Raw genomic sequence first — 18,462 nt, 5'->3', positions numbered from 1 at the left:
TGACTGCCATATGAGTTCTGTTATACTCACAGACACCATTCAAACAGTTTTAGAAACTTTAGGGTGTTTTCTATCCACAAGTATTAATTATATGCATATCCTAGCTTCTGAGTTTGAGTAGGAGGCCGTTTAAAATGGGCACGAATTTTTTTCAAAAATCGCTGTAGCGCCCCCTATCCTAGGCGACCGTCAAGAGGTTAAACAACATTATTTTGTTCCTCTCTGACCTGACCGGATCCCTCTCAAAACTACAAACGCTTTTGTGTACATACAGCTCTATGTCAGGTTACAAAGTCAACATGGACAAAAGTGAAATACTTCCACTGACTCGCTTTGACTATAGCATCTGTGAGCGAACAGGTCCCTTCAGGTGGTCGCCCCAGTGGTTCAAATATCTAGGAATCACAGTTGATAATTACTTAAGAAATTTGTACAAGCTTAACTATTGTCTTGGGTCAGAAGGTGGTGGATGACTTGAATAGATGGATAGATCTGCCTCTTACATTATTTGGGAGAATTAGTTGAATTAAGATGAACGTTCTGCCTAAGATGAGAAATAACTTCAACATCAAATGTACAGAAATCGCCCTGTCACTGCAAGAAAATATGTTGCATTGACATGGAAATCAGATTCCCCTCTCCCAATTACAAGATGGCTCTCTGAAATGAATAAGAGTATTCCTATGGAGATTACCTATGCTTTAAGAAATAAATTCAACAACTTCCTGAAAATATGACAACCCTTCCTGGACTATATGGAAACACTTCCATTGGGGTTGGTGGATGTGAGCTTGTAGATCAATGTAGCTATTGTCTCTCTGTAATTTACTGTTTGTATTGCTTTGTGTATATGTTGGAATCTCTTGTCATTTGTAATTTTTAGTCATTATTAGTATTATTACTATTCTAATTTAATCTTGTAATTTGTCGCTGGGGGGTGGGGAGAGTTGAATTAGCTTTTGTTGTAGTACTTACTCTTGCTGTATTGATCTGTTGTTTAATAATTGAAGAAAAAAATTCCCCCCCAAAATAATAATAATAATGACGCTCAAATTGAAAATCATTAAACTAAATCATGAGGAATTCTATCAGCCTAATCAAGGTGTAAATTATACCTCACATTCCAGTGTATAATGGCAGGAGCTGCTTGTGGATTTGACAGCTCTAAAGCAGTTCGACCTCCAGCACCATCTAAACATCAGCTATGCGGATGTCGGCTAAAGTGGATCAAATTGAATCCGGCCCTAAGAGATTTGTTCCTTTCAACAGAATTATTGTGTTTCATTTGAGAAAAGTGCCCATATATTTCCTGATTGATAAGACATGTAATAATTTTGCAACAATGTGGTAGTTAGACATTCACCATTACATTTCAAGAGCTAGATGCAATATGAGCACAAGTACACTACCGTTCAAAAGTTTGGGGTCACTTAGAAATGTCCTTGTTTTTGAAAGAAAAGCAAATTTTTTGTCCAATAACATAACATCAAATTGATCAGAAATACAGTTTAGACATGGTTAATGTTGTAAATGACTATTGTAGCTGGATTTTTTTAATGGAATATCTACGTAGACGTACAGAGGCCCATTATCAGCAACCATCACTCCTGTGTTCCAATTCTGGTTAGAGACAGTTTGTGCTGTTCTCTGAAGGGAGTAGTACACAGCGTTGTACGAGATCTTCAGTTTCTTGGCAATTTCTCGCATGAAATAGCCTTCATTTCTCAGAACAAGAATAGATTGACAAACTTCAGAAGAAAGGTCTTTGTTTCTGACCGTTTTGAGCCTATAATCGATGCTCCAGATACTCCACTAGTCTAAAGAAGGACAGTTTCATTGCTTCTTTAATCAGAACAACAGTTTTCAGCTGTGCTAACATATTTGCAAAAGGGTTTTCTAATGATCAATTAGCCTTTTAAAATGATAAACTTGGATTAGCTAACACAACGTGCCATTGGAACACAGGAGTGATGGTTGCCGATAATGGGCCTCTGTACACCTATGTAAATATTCCATAAAAAATCAGCCATTTCCAGCTACAATAGTCATTTACAACATTAACAATGTGTCATGACGTTGGCCTCTTTTGGTACAGGGAGGACAGTTGACCCCCTCCCTTTTGCACCACCACCCAACCTACCTCCCCCACAACCCAGGCCCTGTGTGTAAAGGGTTGTAAAAACTCTAAAATTCCAGGAGAGTCTCTGGCCACATGGCCCATAGAGAGACAAAGGAAATTCTTCCAACTCATAGACTTGGAGAACCGAGCGACATTTTGTGTTCTGGAGAAGGTATGGAAGATTGGTGAAGAATCCAGCTACGAACTGATCCGCTTGGTACAATTTTGTGATACTCAGAAGAGACAATATAGCCATATTACCATAAAACTGTTTATATGATAGACTCAGCTTGAGAATTGCATCATAATGGGTGTATGGAATGTATTAATAAGGATAAAGCTTTTATAATACATTGAGATGCGATGTACTGATGTAATGTGATAGAATTGTATTTCTGTAACCAAATCTAACTCAGTCATAGGCACGCCCCCAGGGACCCATACAGGACCAGGCGTCATTTGACAAGCCTGTTCTATGGGCACTATAAAACACCCCCTGATTTACATTTCTTCAGACCAGGCCTCCACTCGATGGCTAATAGGTTTTACCATCCAATTACTCTACTGAAAGTGAACCATACCACGTGGTTAACTTTTAGACTATTGATACCGACAGAATAAGAACAAGTCTTTGATATTAATTATTAGTCTGCAGCTAAGTAAATTATATCATTGAATGCGAAGACCAACGAAACAACCATTCGATGACGACATTAATGGATGTCGCTTTGAAAGATCCATTCTAACCGAGAGAGAGACTCTCCATCAGAACTACTCTCCAACAAGAATCAGAACGACACACTGAGCGTAAATATATATTGATTGCAATTGTTCCCGAATGAGTGAGCCTTCAATTGTCAATTGTTAACCTGTTATGGCTAGGGGGCAGTATTTTCACGGCTGGATAAAAAACATACCCGATTTAATCTGGTTACCACTCCTACCCAGTAACTAGAATATGCATATACTTATTACATATGGATAGAAAACACCCTAAAATTTCTAAAACTGTTTGAATGGTGTCTGTGAGTATAACAGAACTCAAATGGCAGGTCAAAACCTGAGAGATTCCTTTACAGGAAGTGGCCTGTCTGACCATTTCTTGAACTTCTTTTCCATCTCTATCTTTTACTAAGGATCTCTGCTCTAACGTGACACATATTGGAGCAGGTGTTCGCTAGCGGAACGTCTAGATGTAAGAGGTTAACCTCTTACATCTAGACGTTCCGCTAGCGGAACACCTGCTCCAATATCCAATGATAGGCGTGGCGCGAATTACAAATTCCTCAAAAATACAAAAACTTCAATTTTTCAAACATATGACTATTTCACAGCATTTTAAAGACAAGACTCTCCTTTATCTAACCACACTGTCCGATTTCAAAAAGGCTTTACAGCGAAAGCAAAACATTAGATTATGTCAGCAGAGTACCAAGCCAGAAATAATCAGACACCCATTTTTCAAGCTAGCATATAATGTCACAAAAAACAAAACCACAGCTAAATGCAGCACTAACCTTTGATGATCTTCATCAGATGACAACCCTAGGACATTATGTTATACAATGCATGCATGTTTTGTTCAATCAAGTTCATATTTATATCAAAAACCAGCTTTTTACATTAGCATGTGACGTTCAGAACTAGCATACCCCCGCAAACATCCGGTGAATTTACTAAATTACTCACGATAAACGTTCACAAAAAACATAACAATTATTTTAAGAATTATAGATACAGAACTTCTCTATGCACTCGATATGTCCGATTTTAAAATAGCTTTTCGGTGAAAGCACATTTTGCAATATTCTCAGTAGATAGCCCAACCATCACGGCTAGCCATTTAGACACCGACCAAGTTTAGCCCTGATCAAACTCCGATTTACTATTACAAAAGTTTCATTACCTTTGTTGTCTTCGTCAGAATGCACTCCCAGGACTGCTACTTCAATAACAAATGTTGGTTTGGTCCAAAATAATCCATCGTTATATCCGAATAGCGGCGTTTTGTTCGTGCGTTCCAGACACTATCCGAAATGGTAAAGAAGGGTCGTGCGCATGGCGCAATTCGTGACAAAAAAATTCTAAATATTCCATTACCGTACTTCGAAGCATGTCAACCGCTGTTTAAAATCAATTTTTATGCCATTTTTCTCGTAGAAAAGCGATAATATTCCGACCGGGAATCTCCTTTTCGGCAAACAGAGGAAAAAATTACAAAGACGGGTGCGGCCAGGTCACGCGCCTAAGCCCAGAGTCCCTTGATCGGCCACTTGAGAAAGGCGATAATGTGTTTCAGCCTGGGGCTGGGATGACGACATTCAGGTTTTTCCCGGGCTCTGAGCGCCTATGGACGACGTAGGAAGTGTCACGTTAGAGCAGAGATCCTTAGTAAAAGATAGAGATGGCAAAGAAGTTCCAGAAATGGTCAGACAGGCCACTTCCTGTAAAGGAATCTCTCAGGTTTTGACCTGCCATTTGAGTTCTGTTATACTCACAGACACCATTCAAACAGTTTTAGAAACTTTAGGGTGTTTTCTATCCATATATAATAAGTATATGCATATTCTAGTTACTGGGTAGGATTAGTAACCAGATTAAATCGGGTACGTTTTTTATCCAGCCGTGAAAATACTGCCCCCTAGCCATAAGAGGTTAATATTAATGAACTCTGTAGGTGTGCATTCTCAGCTGACCGTTTATGACCCATTGTTCAACAGGCCGACCTGCCTGTTTAGCCCACAAGGGCACATTCCTCTACCAATCCTTTGTGACGATAATTACTGTTTGTATGTTTTCTGTTAATTACTTAGTGTAGTAAATAAATGATTTTAAGACAATCGATGTATGGATGATTTTAGTAAAGACTGGGTTCGTGCAGATACAACAATTTCCGACGTTTGGAATGAGACTGGACTAAAGGTAAAATACACCATTTAAACCAGAAGATAATCGGCCTATACTATAATAGAATATAATATTATAGTACAGGAAAGTTATATTAGGAAAATTATAGCTTTGTAATCTGAATATTCTCCTTGGTGCCCCGATCTCCTAGTTAATTACAATTAAACGATTAATCAGTTTAATCGCGTGATAATAATTACAGGGAGCTAATTGATAAACATATCTTCAGTTTAATGGTACCCCCAAAGACACGACAAATGTCTACACTGTATTTCTGATCAATTTGATGTTATTTTAATGGACAAGAAATTTGCTTTTCTTTCAAAAACAAGGACATTTCTAAGTGACCCCAAACTTTTGAACGGTAATGTACAGTGCTGTGAAAGTGTATTTGCCCCCGTCCTTATTTCTTATTTCTTTGCACATTTGTCACACTTAAGTGATTGAGATCATCAAACAAATTTAAATATTACACAAAGATAACCCAAGTAAACACAAAATGCAGTTTTTAAGTGATGATTTTATTTATTAAGGGAAAAAGCTATCCAAACCTTCATGGCCCTATGTGAAAAAGTAATTGCCCCCTAAACTTAATGACTGGTTGTGCCACCCTCAGCAGCAACAACTTCAATCAAGCATTTGTGGTAACTGGCAATGAGACTTTCACAATGCTGTGGAGGAATTTTGGCCCACTCTTCTTTGCAGAATTGTTTTAATTCAGCCACATTGGAGGGTTTCCGAGCATGAACCACCTTTTTAAGGTCACGCCACAGCATCTCAATCGGATTCAAGTCCGGACTTTGTCTAGGCCACTCCAAAACCTTCATTGTTTTTAAGCCATTCAGAGGTGGACTTGCTGGTGTGTTTTGGATCATTGTCCTGCTGCAGAACCCAAGTGCGCTTCAGCTTGAGGTCACGAACCGATAGCCGGACGTTCTCCTTAAGGATTTTTTAGTAGAGAGCAGAATTCATGGTTCCATCAATCACAGCAAGTCGTCCAGGTCCTGAAGCAGCAAAGCAGCCCCAGACCATCACACTACCACCACCATATTTGACTGTTGGTATGATGTTCTTTTTCTGGAATGCTGTGTTACTTTTACGCCGGATGTAACGGGAACGCACAATTTCCAAAAAGTTCAACTTTTGACTCGTCAGTCCACAGAATATTTTCCCAAAAGTCTTGGGGATCATCAAGATGTTTTTTTTGCCAAAAGTGAGACAAGCCTTTATGTTCTTTTTGGTCAGCAGTGGTTTTCGCCTTGGAACTCTGCCATGGATGCCATTTTTCCCCAGTCTCTTTCTTATGGTTGAGTCATGAACACTGACCTTAACTGAGGCAAGTGAGGCCTGCAGTTCTTTAGATGTTGTTTTGGGTTCTTTTGTGACCTCTTGGATGAGTCGTTGCTGCGCTCTTGGGGTCATTTTGGTAGGCTGGCCACTCCTGGGAAGGTTCACCACTGTTCCAAATTTTCTCCATTTGTGGATAATGTCTCTCACCATGGTTTGCTGGAGTCCCAAAGCTTTAGAAATGGCTTTGTAACCCTTTCCAGACTGATAGATGTCAATTACTTTGTTTCTCATCTGTTCCTGAATTTCTTTGGATCGCGGCATGATGTCTTGCTTTTTGAGATCTTTTGGCCTACTTCACTTTGTCAGACAGGTTCTATTTAAGTGATTTCTTGATTCATCAGGTCTGGCAGTAATCAGGCCTGGGTGTGGCTAGTGAAATTGAACTCAGCTTTCCAAAAAATTTGATTAACCACAGTAAATGCATGATTTAACAAGGGGGGGCAATTACTTTGTCACATAGGGAAATGAAGGTTCGATAGCTTTTTTCCCTTAATAAATAACATTATCACTTAACTGCATTTTGTGTTTACTTGGGTTATCTTTGTGTGATATTAAAATTTGCTTGATGATCTGAAGCATTTATGTGTGACAAATGTGCAAAAAAATAAGAAATCAGGAAGGGGGCAGATACTTTTTCACAGCATTGTATATTTGGACATGACCTATAAATATAGTTTTTTTATAGACGGGTTGGCTGACAAAGTCACGAAAATGATGCACGCGCATCGCTGTGGCCGGAAGGCGTGCATTGATATGATTCTGAACCGTCAGATAGCTCGAAGAAATTACAAGAAGCTGCCATGTGGGGTATCATAGGTAGCTCGTTTCAGCTCGTATCTTGTTATTGATATCATGTCCTGTTTTAAGGTGTTTTGACTGATGTCATGTCTATGCTAATATGGCAAAAATTCAGAAGCTAACTAACCAACAACTGTAACGATGTATTTGAGAGACAAAAAGTGCTCATTGTGCAAACAAGTGCTCATTTGGAGATTAAACATAGTTTACCTGTTGTCAACAGTCTAAACCAACCCCGTCTGTTTTGCCCTATAGTTGCGCAAATGTCGGTTTTGTGGTGAACAACCAACCCGTCTATTCTTGTGAAATCACGTTTTATTAATGTAGTTTGCTACAGAATGCTGCATTTGATGAGTTAACTCTTCTGAGAGTTAGATGAGTCAGTTGAGCTGTTTCAGGACAGAGGCATGTGACCTCTCCTGCATCTCTCACATTTTGGCCTCTGAAACCAACCTGCCAAAATGTCCTCCCTCATTCTGTGTTCTCTCCTTGTCCCCACAGAAAAGTAAGAACTTGTTTTGAAGGATTTTGCTTCCAGGTAATAATGCCAAAGCTCAGTGCCGAGTGTTACAGTAAATTGCATGTGGTTGCTCACCTCACTTACTGTCATCCTGTGTTTTCCCTCACATTAGTGCATTAATAAAGCTCTTGATAGCTCTCGATGTAAACTGTATTAATTGAATGAACTTTACTCAGATTCAGGATCCTACAGCATGTCTGACATCACATAATACAGTATGATGCAATATGAAGTTGTACACTTGATGCCCATAGGATGTCAGTATAACCCAGACATTACCTCACACACACTTCCATATTCCATACTGGTAGAACTCTCACACCCTCTGCTGACATACAGTATGACTTTTCCACACGCTAGATTACAGGATGGTGTCAGGATGGATCTATGATTACATTTTCTACTGTATCTTATCCTCTCTCATTCTCTTTCTCAATCCCTATTCTCCTCTTCTTCTGACAGGGGAAATCCCTCACATCAAAGAGGCTGACCAGTCTTGTGCCATCATGCTAAAACATAGCCACTCTGGGATATAGAGGAGGACCATATCATTTCTATGTCATCGCCGTTTGCTTTCCACTCAGACGATGAGCTGGACAGTACATCAGATGTTGCATGTCCAAGGAGAAGACTTGTTATTTATTTTACCTGATCTATGTCTACTATTGGAAAGGAGAGGCATTTGGAGACTTTTACAAATATTGGGGCTGGATAATGCCTTTACAGAAAGTCAGTGTCCAGTTACTTACACCATATCTGATGGACACGTATGTCCCTCTCCAGCTGAGCTAATAATGTCAGAAATAAAAAATGAAGGAAACGTTCACTTAACAGTAAAATCTATTCAAAATATCATCACTATACAGTACTCGATCTGTAATCACAGATACTTTGGTCACACTAAGGGAAGTGTTGTGCGGTATGCATAAATGTAAATTATTATGTTCATTTTGCATTGATTTTATTGCACTACAATAATTAGCACAGTTTTCATTACACTTGTAAAGTCACATTTGAGCTGTAAGAAAATGTGTTTTCTGTCTTATGTAAAACGTAATTCTTTGTTACTCTCTCCTGCATTTATTTTTATACCATATTTAAAGACACTTAAAAATGTATTAAAGTTGTCCCTTTATCTGTTTTTACTGTCCTGGTAATGAATCAATACATTTTGTACTGGCCAGCAAAGAGTAGATGGACATACTGATCTGGGGTCATTGTAATAGATCATTATTAATTTCTCTCTGCTCTGTCATCTGCAGTTTTAGTTGTTACAGCTAGATGGTGGTAGATTTAACAGAGCAGTAGCTCATTTTCTTTTATTTTACTATAACCTAATGGAATACGTTTTATGTTTACAGCAAATAATGCTTTGCTTGATTTTGTTCAAATGTGTTATTTGTCAGAAATGTAGACATTTCCTATACTGTACAAAAAGTAAGGCTTAATTCTAATACCATATTCAGAGTTTCATGAATCATAACCTTTAGGCCACTGAGTATATTTTAGGCCACTCAGTATATTTAAGCAATGAGAAACCATGACTAAAGACATTAGTCAAAGTATGGACAAAGACTGAGGCCTGAATTCTGCTGCTGCAGTGTCGTGCCATTCTCTACTGGTATGATGAAATAGTTATTGTTTGACGAGCCTGACGTTTTTTTTTTGTAGACGTTTCAGATCTTTGATGGTGAATGACAGACAGTGTTTTTTGTCTTAGTTCCAGTGGTCAGAAATCAGAACCACACACATAATTGTCTTACTTCTGTATGCCTAAACCAAAGGAATGGGAATGGCAATTTCAAAGGGTCCTGTCGACGTATGAGTAGGCAGGAGTAAGAATGATTTATGGATTATGTGATTTCACACACCCAAAGAGAGCTCTGTATTGAAGGATTTCCAGTGGCACTGGAACACCCCTAATCATTGAACCCACCTCATGTTCAGGTGAGAAGAAAGGTGGATAGATGGAAAGAGAGAGAGCGAGAGAGAGAGATGAGTATGAAAGTGAGGTAGAGACGAAGGGTAAGCCAGAGAGGAAATTGCGTGAAGGGGCGATGGTGGGAGAGCAAGAGGGATTTGGGGTATCAGACTAAGAGAGGGAGTAATAGAGGGAAGAAGGGAACCGGGAGGGAGAGAGCAAAAGACTGACAGGGGATTTCAAGACTGGAGAGTCAGCAGTGAGAATGTTTGTGGAAAGAGGAGGGGGGATAAGTATTGAGAAAAAGAGGTAGGGAAGGGAGAGAGGTGAGGCTTGGTTTGATTCATGTTGTGATCAGAGCCAATAGAAAGCCCCCGTCTATGTCTAGGAGGAAGCAGAAGTGAGAGTCCAAACCCAGCAGGAGACATACAGAGACGCACAGACCTACAGACACAGAACTAGGATACACAGACATAGAAACCCATTGGCATGGAAAGAAAGATTACAGAGAAAGGAGAAAGAGATAATTACATATATTATTAGATAATATATATTTGAGATGGATATGAGATAGACATGGATTATTAATAAACTCAAAAATACAGACTCTGGAGAGAAACAGGACCACAGACCTTGGGATACTCAACTGACAATCCCACCTCAGCAACCACTGCTGTTCCCATGGAAACCAACACCAGGATTCACTCTCCAGGACTGGTAAGGGTGGACAGCTACCCCTAACGGAGACAGGATCACCCCACTGTCCCGGGACACTGTGGCAAGAGGTACAGACACTGACTTTCTCCTTCAGGACATGCAGTGGTCCTTGGTGGCTGGTCAGTTATTCAGGCTGGAGAGAGACAAGTATAGAGGGTGGGATTCAGTCATAAAGCATTTGCCTGAATGTTAAGAGAGCTGTCAGTGAGTTAATGGGTGTGTGGGTGATTGCTTATTTGGCTAATGATTTGATGTGGGTAGGTGTGAGAGGTGTGGTAGCATTAAGGTGAGAATGTAACTTTGTGTCAAAGTGTAAATCCATCAGTGTGCATGTGCCTATTAGACAGAGTGTGAATATGTGAGAGACATTAATTATGTGTGTGACATGAGTGAATGTTGTGTGAGTAGCGAGCATGGCTTCTGACCTGACTCACCGCTCTGGTTATTGCTACACCTTGCATCAAAGACTCTGATTCCCATGTGGCTCAGTTGGTAGAGCATGGTGCTTGCAACACTAGGGTTGTGGGTTTGACTCCCATGGGGGACCAGTGTGAAAATGTATCCACTCACTACTGTAAGTCGTTCTGGATAAGAGCATCTGCTAAATGGCTGAAATGTCAATTCCAAGGAGGATGTTTAGGCAAGACACACATCTTTGTCCTGATATAAACCCTTCCCACACTCTTATTATATCCAATTTAATCCAACAAGCTCTTTGTTAATTAAGCAATAAGGCACAACAGGCAGTGCTGTATCATGAATATAGTCACAGGTAAATGGCGTTTGGCCCGACGCAGTATTCATGATACAGCACAAGCCTTATTGCTTAATTCATTCATGATGCAGCACTGCCTCTCGTGCCTTATTGCTTTTATAAAACTGTTACCAACATATACAAATAACAATGAATTACATATTTTCATTAAAATGTCATTTTGATAAGTAAATTCATATAATTTCATTCTTCCACGAGAAGATATAGTCCAGACAAAAATCTGGTTGTTAGTTATTTTGGTCATGTTGCTACAAATTATTTTTGCATAGTTGCTATGCAAAAGGCCTGGTCATCAGCTCTAAACAAAATGTTTGCTGTGCAGGCTGGATAACGTTATTGTCATGTTTTAGCTAGCAAGCCAACTTCACCTAACTCATTCACGTCAAACATTGAACCTGGAGTCATGAATATAGAGATGATACAAGAGATGATACAAGAGATGATTCAGACAGCAACCTGAACATGATATTCTTATAGAGACGTACACTGACGTTAGCTGTATATTTTGCTTGTTTGAGCTTTTTTTCTATTGGAATTTACTTGGATATATCCATTATAATGACATTGATGCATGATTTCACCTGGTTCATAAGAAGTTGTCTTGTTTAGTCTGGGCACTGTTTACTCTATGTATTGTAGCTACAGAGATAGGAATTCTAAAGAGAAACATTGTTTTCGAGGTTGGATAGGCAGACAGCAAGACTTATATTAACCCCGCTCTACCAAACTAGTGATAAATACAAGAGATGATTCAGACAGCAACCTGAACATGATATTCTTATAGAGATGCAGTGATCATTTTCAGATGGAACTGTTAGCAGCCATAGTGTGACTGTAACTTCCAATACACCATGGTTTGGGAACGCTGCTTGTCCAATCAGTATCCAGGATCCAAACAACCAGATTTAAAATGCATATTAAATATACATTTCCAAACATACTCTCTGTTTGTAATATTTAAACAATGCCTTGCCTTGTTGGAGTAGAGCAATTGATTCTCACTGAATCTCCCAAGTTTAATTTATTCAAATACCACCCTCTCTAGACTAGTAATCAGTATATTTTTTAACACTGTTTTTCTCACTTGCAGTGGAGGCTGCTTAGGGGAGGATGGCTCATAATAATGACTGGAACGGAGCAAATGGAATGGCATCAAAACATGTTTGAGATGTATTTGATTCTATTCCACCTATTCCGCTCCAGCCATTACCACGAACCCATCCTCCTCAATTAAGGTGCCACCAACCTCCTGTGCTCACTTGACAGATTTAAGTTATCCAAACAGACACTGGTAGGGACTGTACAGGCCTGTCATTATGTGTTCAGCTCCAATTTAGGGTTGGTTATGTTATGCCGTGATTAATTCCCTCTAGGTGGGGAACACCCTTTCAATGATATTGTAGCGATCCTCGCTATATGAGCCACATTACAATTCCCACAATGTGGGTTAAGGCCTATTGGTGCAATGCCTCGGGTGGTTTGTCTTTCGCGCCACGCCAGCGACCCGGGTTCACTTCTCTGCCCTGCTGTTCGCTACAATATGTTGTTCTCATTCTGTGTGTTGTGTGTGTGTGTACTGTCCAGAGCAGGGTAAATATCTCCACCAATACTGAGGGTGATGGAGTCCAAAGTGCCTCTCCTAACTGTAATTGACCAGTATAGCATCTCTCAGCTGGTAGAAATTATGAAGATGGATTGTGGTGACAAATGGCTGTCCAAACAGCTCAGGGCCCCCTCATGGCATGTTGGCATTCGACACATTCACCCAAAGTTCTCAAAATGAACGTTTTCACTTTTAATGAGCCGGAAGAGGCCAGTTTTGGGAAATACAAGCCACAAATTAAGATAATGACATGCTTGCCCCTAAAGTAATTGCTTTCATGTAAAAACACAGAGTTTTGTTTTCTGTGTGTGAGCTTTGGCCTGTTGAATTGAATACAATAATTGACGTGAGTTATCTGTCTATGAAACTTCCTGGCGCACCTAGCTATAATTATAGTCTGGCTCAGGCTTTGTTTTGGCCTGTCTTTTTAGGCCGGTTCTTGTCATTGGTAGCACTTTATTTCAGGGCCCATGTGTAAGGTACTGCTTTGAACTTATTGACGGAATAATTAGCGGATTGGATTATTGAAGGACCCTTGACCTGACATGGTTGATCTGCTCCAATAAAGGAACTGGGTACTGTGGTGCAGAGGGAATGTCCATCCAAGTGTTGCTGCCCACTGGAGTCAGTAAAGCTCAAGTTGCCATTGGCAATTCTTACTCTGGGAGATGGCTATCCCAGTTTTGTTTTTGGAGTCCAGTATTTGTAGACCCGAGGACAGAGACTGTTCATTCAAGCATATAGACCCTAGTATTTGTAATTGTGCAATAATAGCGTGGTCCAGTTTAGCTCTGTCTCACTGATAAAACAAAAGCAATAGTCTCCCTCCGGCTCAGTCTCCATGATGATTAGTAAGAGAGAGAGAGAGTCAGGGGGGTGGATGAGGGAGGCCTCAAGTACTAAAGTCAGGGCTAAAGAGTTTGTTTTGTTTTCCAACAGTCTCTCTGTACACTATCATTAACCCCCCTACTTCCACCCCAACTTCCAAACCACAATTTGTCTAGCTGGGAGAATGATGACGATAGCTGGCAGGGTCGGCTGTATCATACATAGGCAAAGTTTGGAAGTGGGAGAGGGACTGAAGCAGCGACTGTATAACATATGTCATCTGCTGTGTACACAGTCGGGATATCCCTCCAACCCCCAGGGCCTTGTAACTCACCAGACCTGGGATAGTTTTAACTAATGAAGGGGACATAGAGTGACAACACCTTCCAGGACTGAGTTCATACATTATGATCATATTCACTCAACATTTTAGGGCAAATTGCATTTGTTTAACTGGTGAATAAATTACAGAATTATGGATGGGGGTCAAGACAATGAGATGCAGTGGGGACAGAAGGAAAAGTCATGATTAGGTTTGACACTGTGTGGTCGAGTGTGTATGTGTATGTAAGAGGTTTGTCTTCATGCTAGAGTTGAGCCAGACTCAGTCGTGCGTAAATATCTTACTGACATCAACGCATAAATTACGTTAAAAAAAGCATTCTTCTCTGGATGACACTGAAGAGGTGAGGTTCGACTTCCCTTGTCCTTCTCATGACCACCGTTATCCACAATACACCTTTCATTCAGTCTTCTCTAAACCTGCCACTACCATCCTGGTTCCTGGGTATACTGTACCTAGCCCTCCACCAGCCTCATGGTTCCTGGGTATACTGTACCTAGCACTCCACCAGCCTCATGGTTCCTGGGTATACTGTACCTAGCCCTCCACCAGCCTCATGGTTCCTGGGTATACTGTACCTAGCCCTCCTCCAGCCTCATGGTTCCTGGGTATACTGTACCTAGCACTCCACCAGCCTCATGGTTCCTGGGTATACTGTACCTAGCCCTCCACCAGCCTCATGGTTCCTGGTTATACTGTACCTAGCACTCCACCAGCCTCATGGTTCCTGGGTATACTGTACCTAGCCTTCCTCCAGCCTCATGGTTCCTGGGTATACTGTTCCATACTTAATTACTCTCTGGTCAAAGCCCCAGTAGACCCAGCTGCTCAATAGATTACTGTGAACATTAGAACAGTTTCATTGAGACTGAGAGAGCTTAACAGGGTAGAGCGCCATGACCCAGGGTCAAGAGCAGAAACTAAACAGAGACAGAAACCCAAAGTGGATTATGATAAAGTCATTGTCCCCATTCAAAATGTGTGCAAGTCCAGGAAATTGAGAAGGGAAGTAAAAGTCTTATAGGGAATAGGAACGGCCAATGACCTTGGGGCGTTTTGGTCCACATTCAGAATTGTTACTTTATACTATATATGCAATTCAAGAACAACATCTGTTGCAAAGATTCTTGAGTGATTGACAAATTGTACTGGCATTAACACTGACAGTTATGTACAGATACGTACATACCAGTAATCTTCTGAGTCCCAACAAAGATATTCAACTTAAAGCATACTTTTCTCAACACAAATCAGAAAGTCAAATTCTAAAGAACTTTTCAGATGACATTGTGAATTGTGTGTGTGGTTGTGTATGTATGTTTTTTTGTGTGTGTATATGTATGTCTGTGTGTGTTTGTGTTTACGGAGGGTTTCATCTCAGTCTCACATCTGTCAGTCGGCAGTGTGGAGAGAGACAAGAGACTTGCTAGGTCACTCTCAGTTCATTGTGCTCTATAGGGCTTGGTCATAGAGTGGGGATCTGGACCCACAGGGTACTGTTTCACTCCCCTAATAGCATTAAGATTGGCCTGCTAATGCATGTTTACATATCTGACGCATAGTTTATAACTAGAGTAAGCATCGCCTAATTATTTTATTAATAACGCCTAATTATTTTATCCAGTGTTTATTTTTGGATAAAGTTCTGTAGCTGAGAAGAATGCACATAAAAGTAATGACAAAGAGACATTGACAAATGGAGTTGCAGATGATAGATTGATTTCCTCAATGATGCCTGAAAGGCTAGACTGAAAAGGGCACGTTCACACACATACATAGGCTAAACACCAAAACATACACACACTGACGGAGTGCTATTACACTGGAATAGCTTAAGGATTGATAGATACCTAGTAGACCTAACCTCGCTACATTCTTAAACCAATAGATACTACTCACGGTACATTCACTGCTTATACTGTAAAGGTACAAGGCTCAATCTTGGTTTAGTAGCATTGTTACTAACCTTTCTGTCTTCTCTTTCCCAGAATGTTTTGGAGAATCACTCTTCCAGTCCTACTGGCTGGGGTACTCTGCGTAGCCACAGAAACAAGGAAGCCCCGCCCCCAAGGCTCCATCCCCTCACCTTTCAAGACCAAAGGCAACCTGTCAGATCGTCAGCGCCTGTTGCCGCGGAAACCCGAAGTCCTTTCGTCAAGTCGGGAGGCCCTGGTGGTCACCGAGCGCCGGTACCTCCGACGTGACTGGTGCAAGACGCAACCCCTCCGCCAGACGGTGAGCGAGGAGGGCTGCCGAAGTCGTACGGTGGTCAACCGCTTCTGCTACGGCCAGTGTAACTCCTTCTACATCCCCCACCTCATGGGCCCCAGCTCAAATCGAGGGCCAGGGTCCAGCCGGAAAAACCACAACAAGGTCCAGGAGCCCTTCCAGTCCTGTTCCTTCTGCAGGCCGCACCGCTTTACCCAGCTTACTGTTCAGCTGGACTGTCCGGGCCTGCAACCTACCTTTCGCCATCGCAAGGTACAACGTGTCAAACAGTGTCGCTGTATGTCGGTGGACATGACTGGTAACGGGAAACTGTGAGGAGTTCTTTGGAACCATACCATGACAGTCACCATGGATACTAATGTGACAGTGAAAGTGAACATTAACATGAACATGAATAGCGTAGATATGACAGGGGACAAGGTAGTACTTCTCCCTTATATTGGATTATTCTGCATAATCACATTGATTGGTCACACAAAATGAACCTGACAAGTACTGATAGTACAGAGTGGCCCAGCTATAAGACCGTTGACTATATGGACAGCTATGGTGAAAACTACAATGTGCAGACATAAATGGATGGATGCATAGCACAACACCAACTGAAGCACAGACATGCTTCAGTTCAACACAGTCAATCATATGAAACAACTGGGTCCTTCGACTCTCTATAAGCTCATACAGGTTGTGATATTACCTTACCTAGGGCCATGGACTGATGGCCCCTTTCATCTGGCTGTTGGCTCTAGAAGGAACATACATATACAACCACAAACACAGCACCAAGTTCTAGACTGAAAGGGGAGCTCTTAAGCTGGCTGTGTCATTTTTTACTGGGTTTACCTGGGGGAACTCTCCAGCCAATAATGCTACGGACTGAGAGAAAGCCCCCTAGCCTGTCTAAGTATCTGCCTTTGGATTCAAGAGCCGCCTGTGAAATAATTCAGACAAACATCAAGCTAACCAGTAAAGAAATGATATTATTATATTATGTATAACTGTGGTACTATATAAGTGTATGTCAAAAGATAAGACACTATAAATATATATACAATCTATTTCATGTGAAACATCTGTGTGGTCTGAATGCAAACAATGTGGTGGCATTTAAGGATCTGGTTGACTAATGATGGTTGATAAGAATAGGCTCAACAACTTTACATTTTATTTTTTATTTTCATTTATTTAACTAGGCAAGTCAGTTAAGAACAAATTCTTATTTACCAGAAGGCAAAAGGCCTCCTTTTGCGGGGGCTGGGATAAAAAATAAAATAAAAATATAGGACAAAACACACATCACGACAAGAGAGACACCACAACACTACATGAAGAGAGACCTAAGACAACAACATAGCATGGCAGCAACACATGAAAACACAAGATGACAACAACATGGTAGCAACACAACAATTACGTCTTCGTAATCTAGCATGGGTAGGATGGTCATCTGATTCAGGGTTAGTTTGGCAGCTGGGGTGAAAGAGGAGCGATTACGATAGAGGAAACCAAGTCTAGATTTAACCTTAGCCTGCAGCTTTGATATGTGCTGAGAGAAGGACAGTGTATCGTCGAGCCATACTCCCAAGTACTTGTATGAGGTGACTACCTCAAGCTCTAAACCCTCAGAGGTAGTAATCACAATGGTGGGAAGAGGGGCATTCTTCTTACCAAACCACATGACTTTTTTTTGGAGGTCTTCAGAATAAGATTAAGGGCAGAGAAAGCTTGCTGGACGCTGAGAAAGCTTTGTTGCAGAGCGTTTAACACAAAATCCGTGGAGGGGCCAGCTGAGTATAAGACTGTATCATCTCCATATAAATGGATGAGAGAGCTTCCTACTGCTTGAGCTATGTTGCTATGTTGTATTCAGATGAAGACTTTCAAACTGATTTATATTAAATGAATAGTATTTTATCAGGAACCAAGGAGATGTTGGACATGGGGACACAGTCACCAACAGCTCTACAAGGCTCCAACAGAACATAGATCAGGAGAGCAATTCAAACATACAAATCAAACAGGATATGTCACATACAGATTGCATATCATTTTACATGTAACGTAGATACAAAAATTGCTCAATTATTTTACATCAGTATTACTCACTATATAATATTATTTCAATATTTACAGTGCCTTCAGAAAGCCTTTACACCACCTGACTTTTTCCAGATTTTGTTGTGTTACAGCCTTAATTTAAAATGTATTAAACAGAGATTTTTTTCACTGGCCTACACACAACGCTGCATAATGTCAAAGTGGAATTATGTTTTTACAAAATAATTAAAAATGAAAAGCTGAAATGTATTGAGTCAATAAGTAAACAACCCCTTTGTTATGGTAAGCCTAAAT

The 18,462-nt window shown here is 40.6% G+C and overlaps 2 protein-coding genes across 3 annotated transcripts in view; both read left to right on the top strand.

Moving 5' to 3' along the window:
- Window positions 1–8,835, top strand: part of rgs7a (regulator of G protein signaling 7a) — a 126,018-nt gene extending 117,183 nt beyond the window's left edge. Inside the window, exons 17-18 of the mRNA XM_014204935.2 lie at window positions 7,676–7,712; window positions 8,157–8,835. Coding sequence (XP_014060410.1) covers window positions 7,676–7,696 — 21 coding nt within the window. The 3' untranslated portion in view covers window positions 7,697–7,712; window positions 8,157–8,835. The remainder of the gene's footprint in view (window positions 1–7,675; window positions 7,713–8,156) is intronic.
- A 571-nt stretch (window positions 8,836–9,406) lies between these two features.
- Window positions 9,407–17,168, top strand: LOC106607693 (gremlin-2). Of its 2 annotated transcripts, none has more exons than XM_045721365.1 (2): window positions 9,407–10,332; window positions 15,870–17,168. In XM_045721365.1, exon 2 carries the CDS (start codon window positions 15,871–15,873, stop codon window positions 16,423–16,425), a length of 555 nt encoding a protein of 184 aa, XP_045577321.1. In that variant the 5' UTR covers window positions 9,407–10,332; window position 15,870; the 3' UTR covers window positions 16,426–17,168. The 2 variants fall into 2 exon arrangements, with proteins under 2 accessions (XP_045577321.1, XP_014060396.1); XM_014204921.2 differs by having other exon boundaries at window positions 9,829–10,400.
- Window positions 17,169–18,462: the final 1,294 nt, after the last annotated feature.

Source organism: Salmo salar, chromosome ssa01, assembly GCF_905237065.1.
Source record: "Salmo salar chromosome ssa01, Ssal_v3.1, whole genome shotgun sequence".
NCBI lineage: Eukaryota > Metazoa > Chordata > Actinopteri > Salmoniformes > Salmonidae > Salmo > Salmo salar.
Note: the sequence above shows the minus strand (reverse complement) of the source record. Positions and strands in the feature narration are given on the sequence as shown.

Excerpts from the sequence above, each read along its gene's own strand:
- LOC106607693 (XM_045721365.1), top strand. The coding sequence starts at position 15,871 with ATGTTTTGGAGAATCACTCTTCCAGTCCTACTGGCTGGGGTACTCTGC.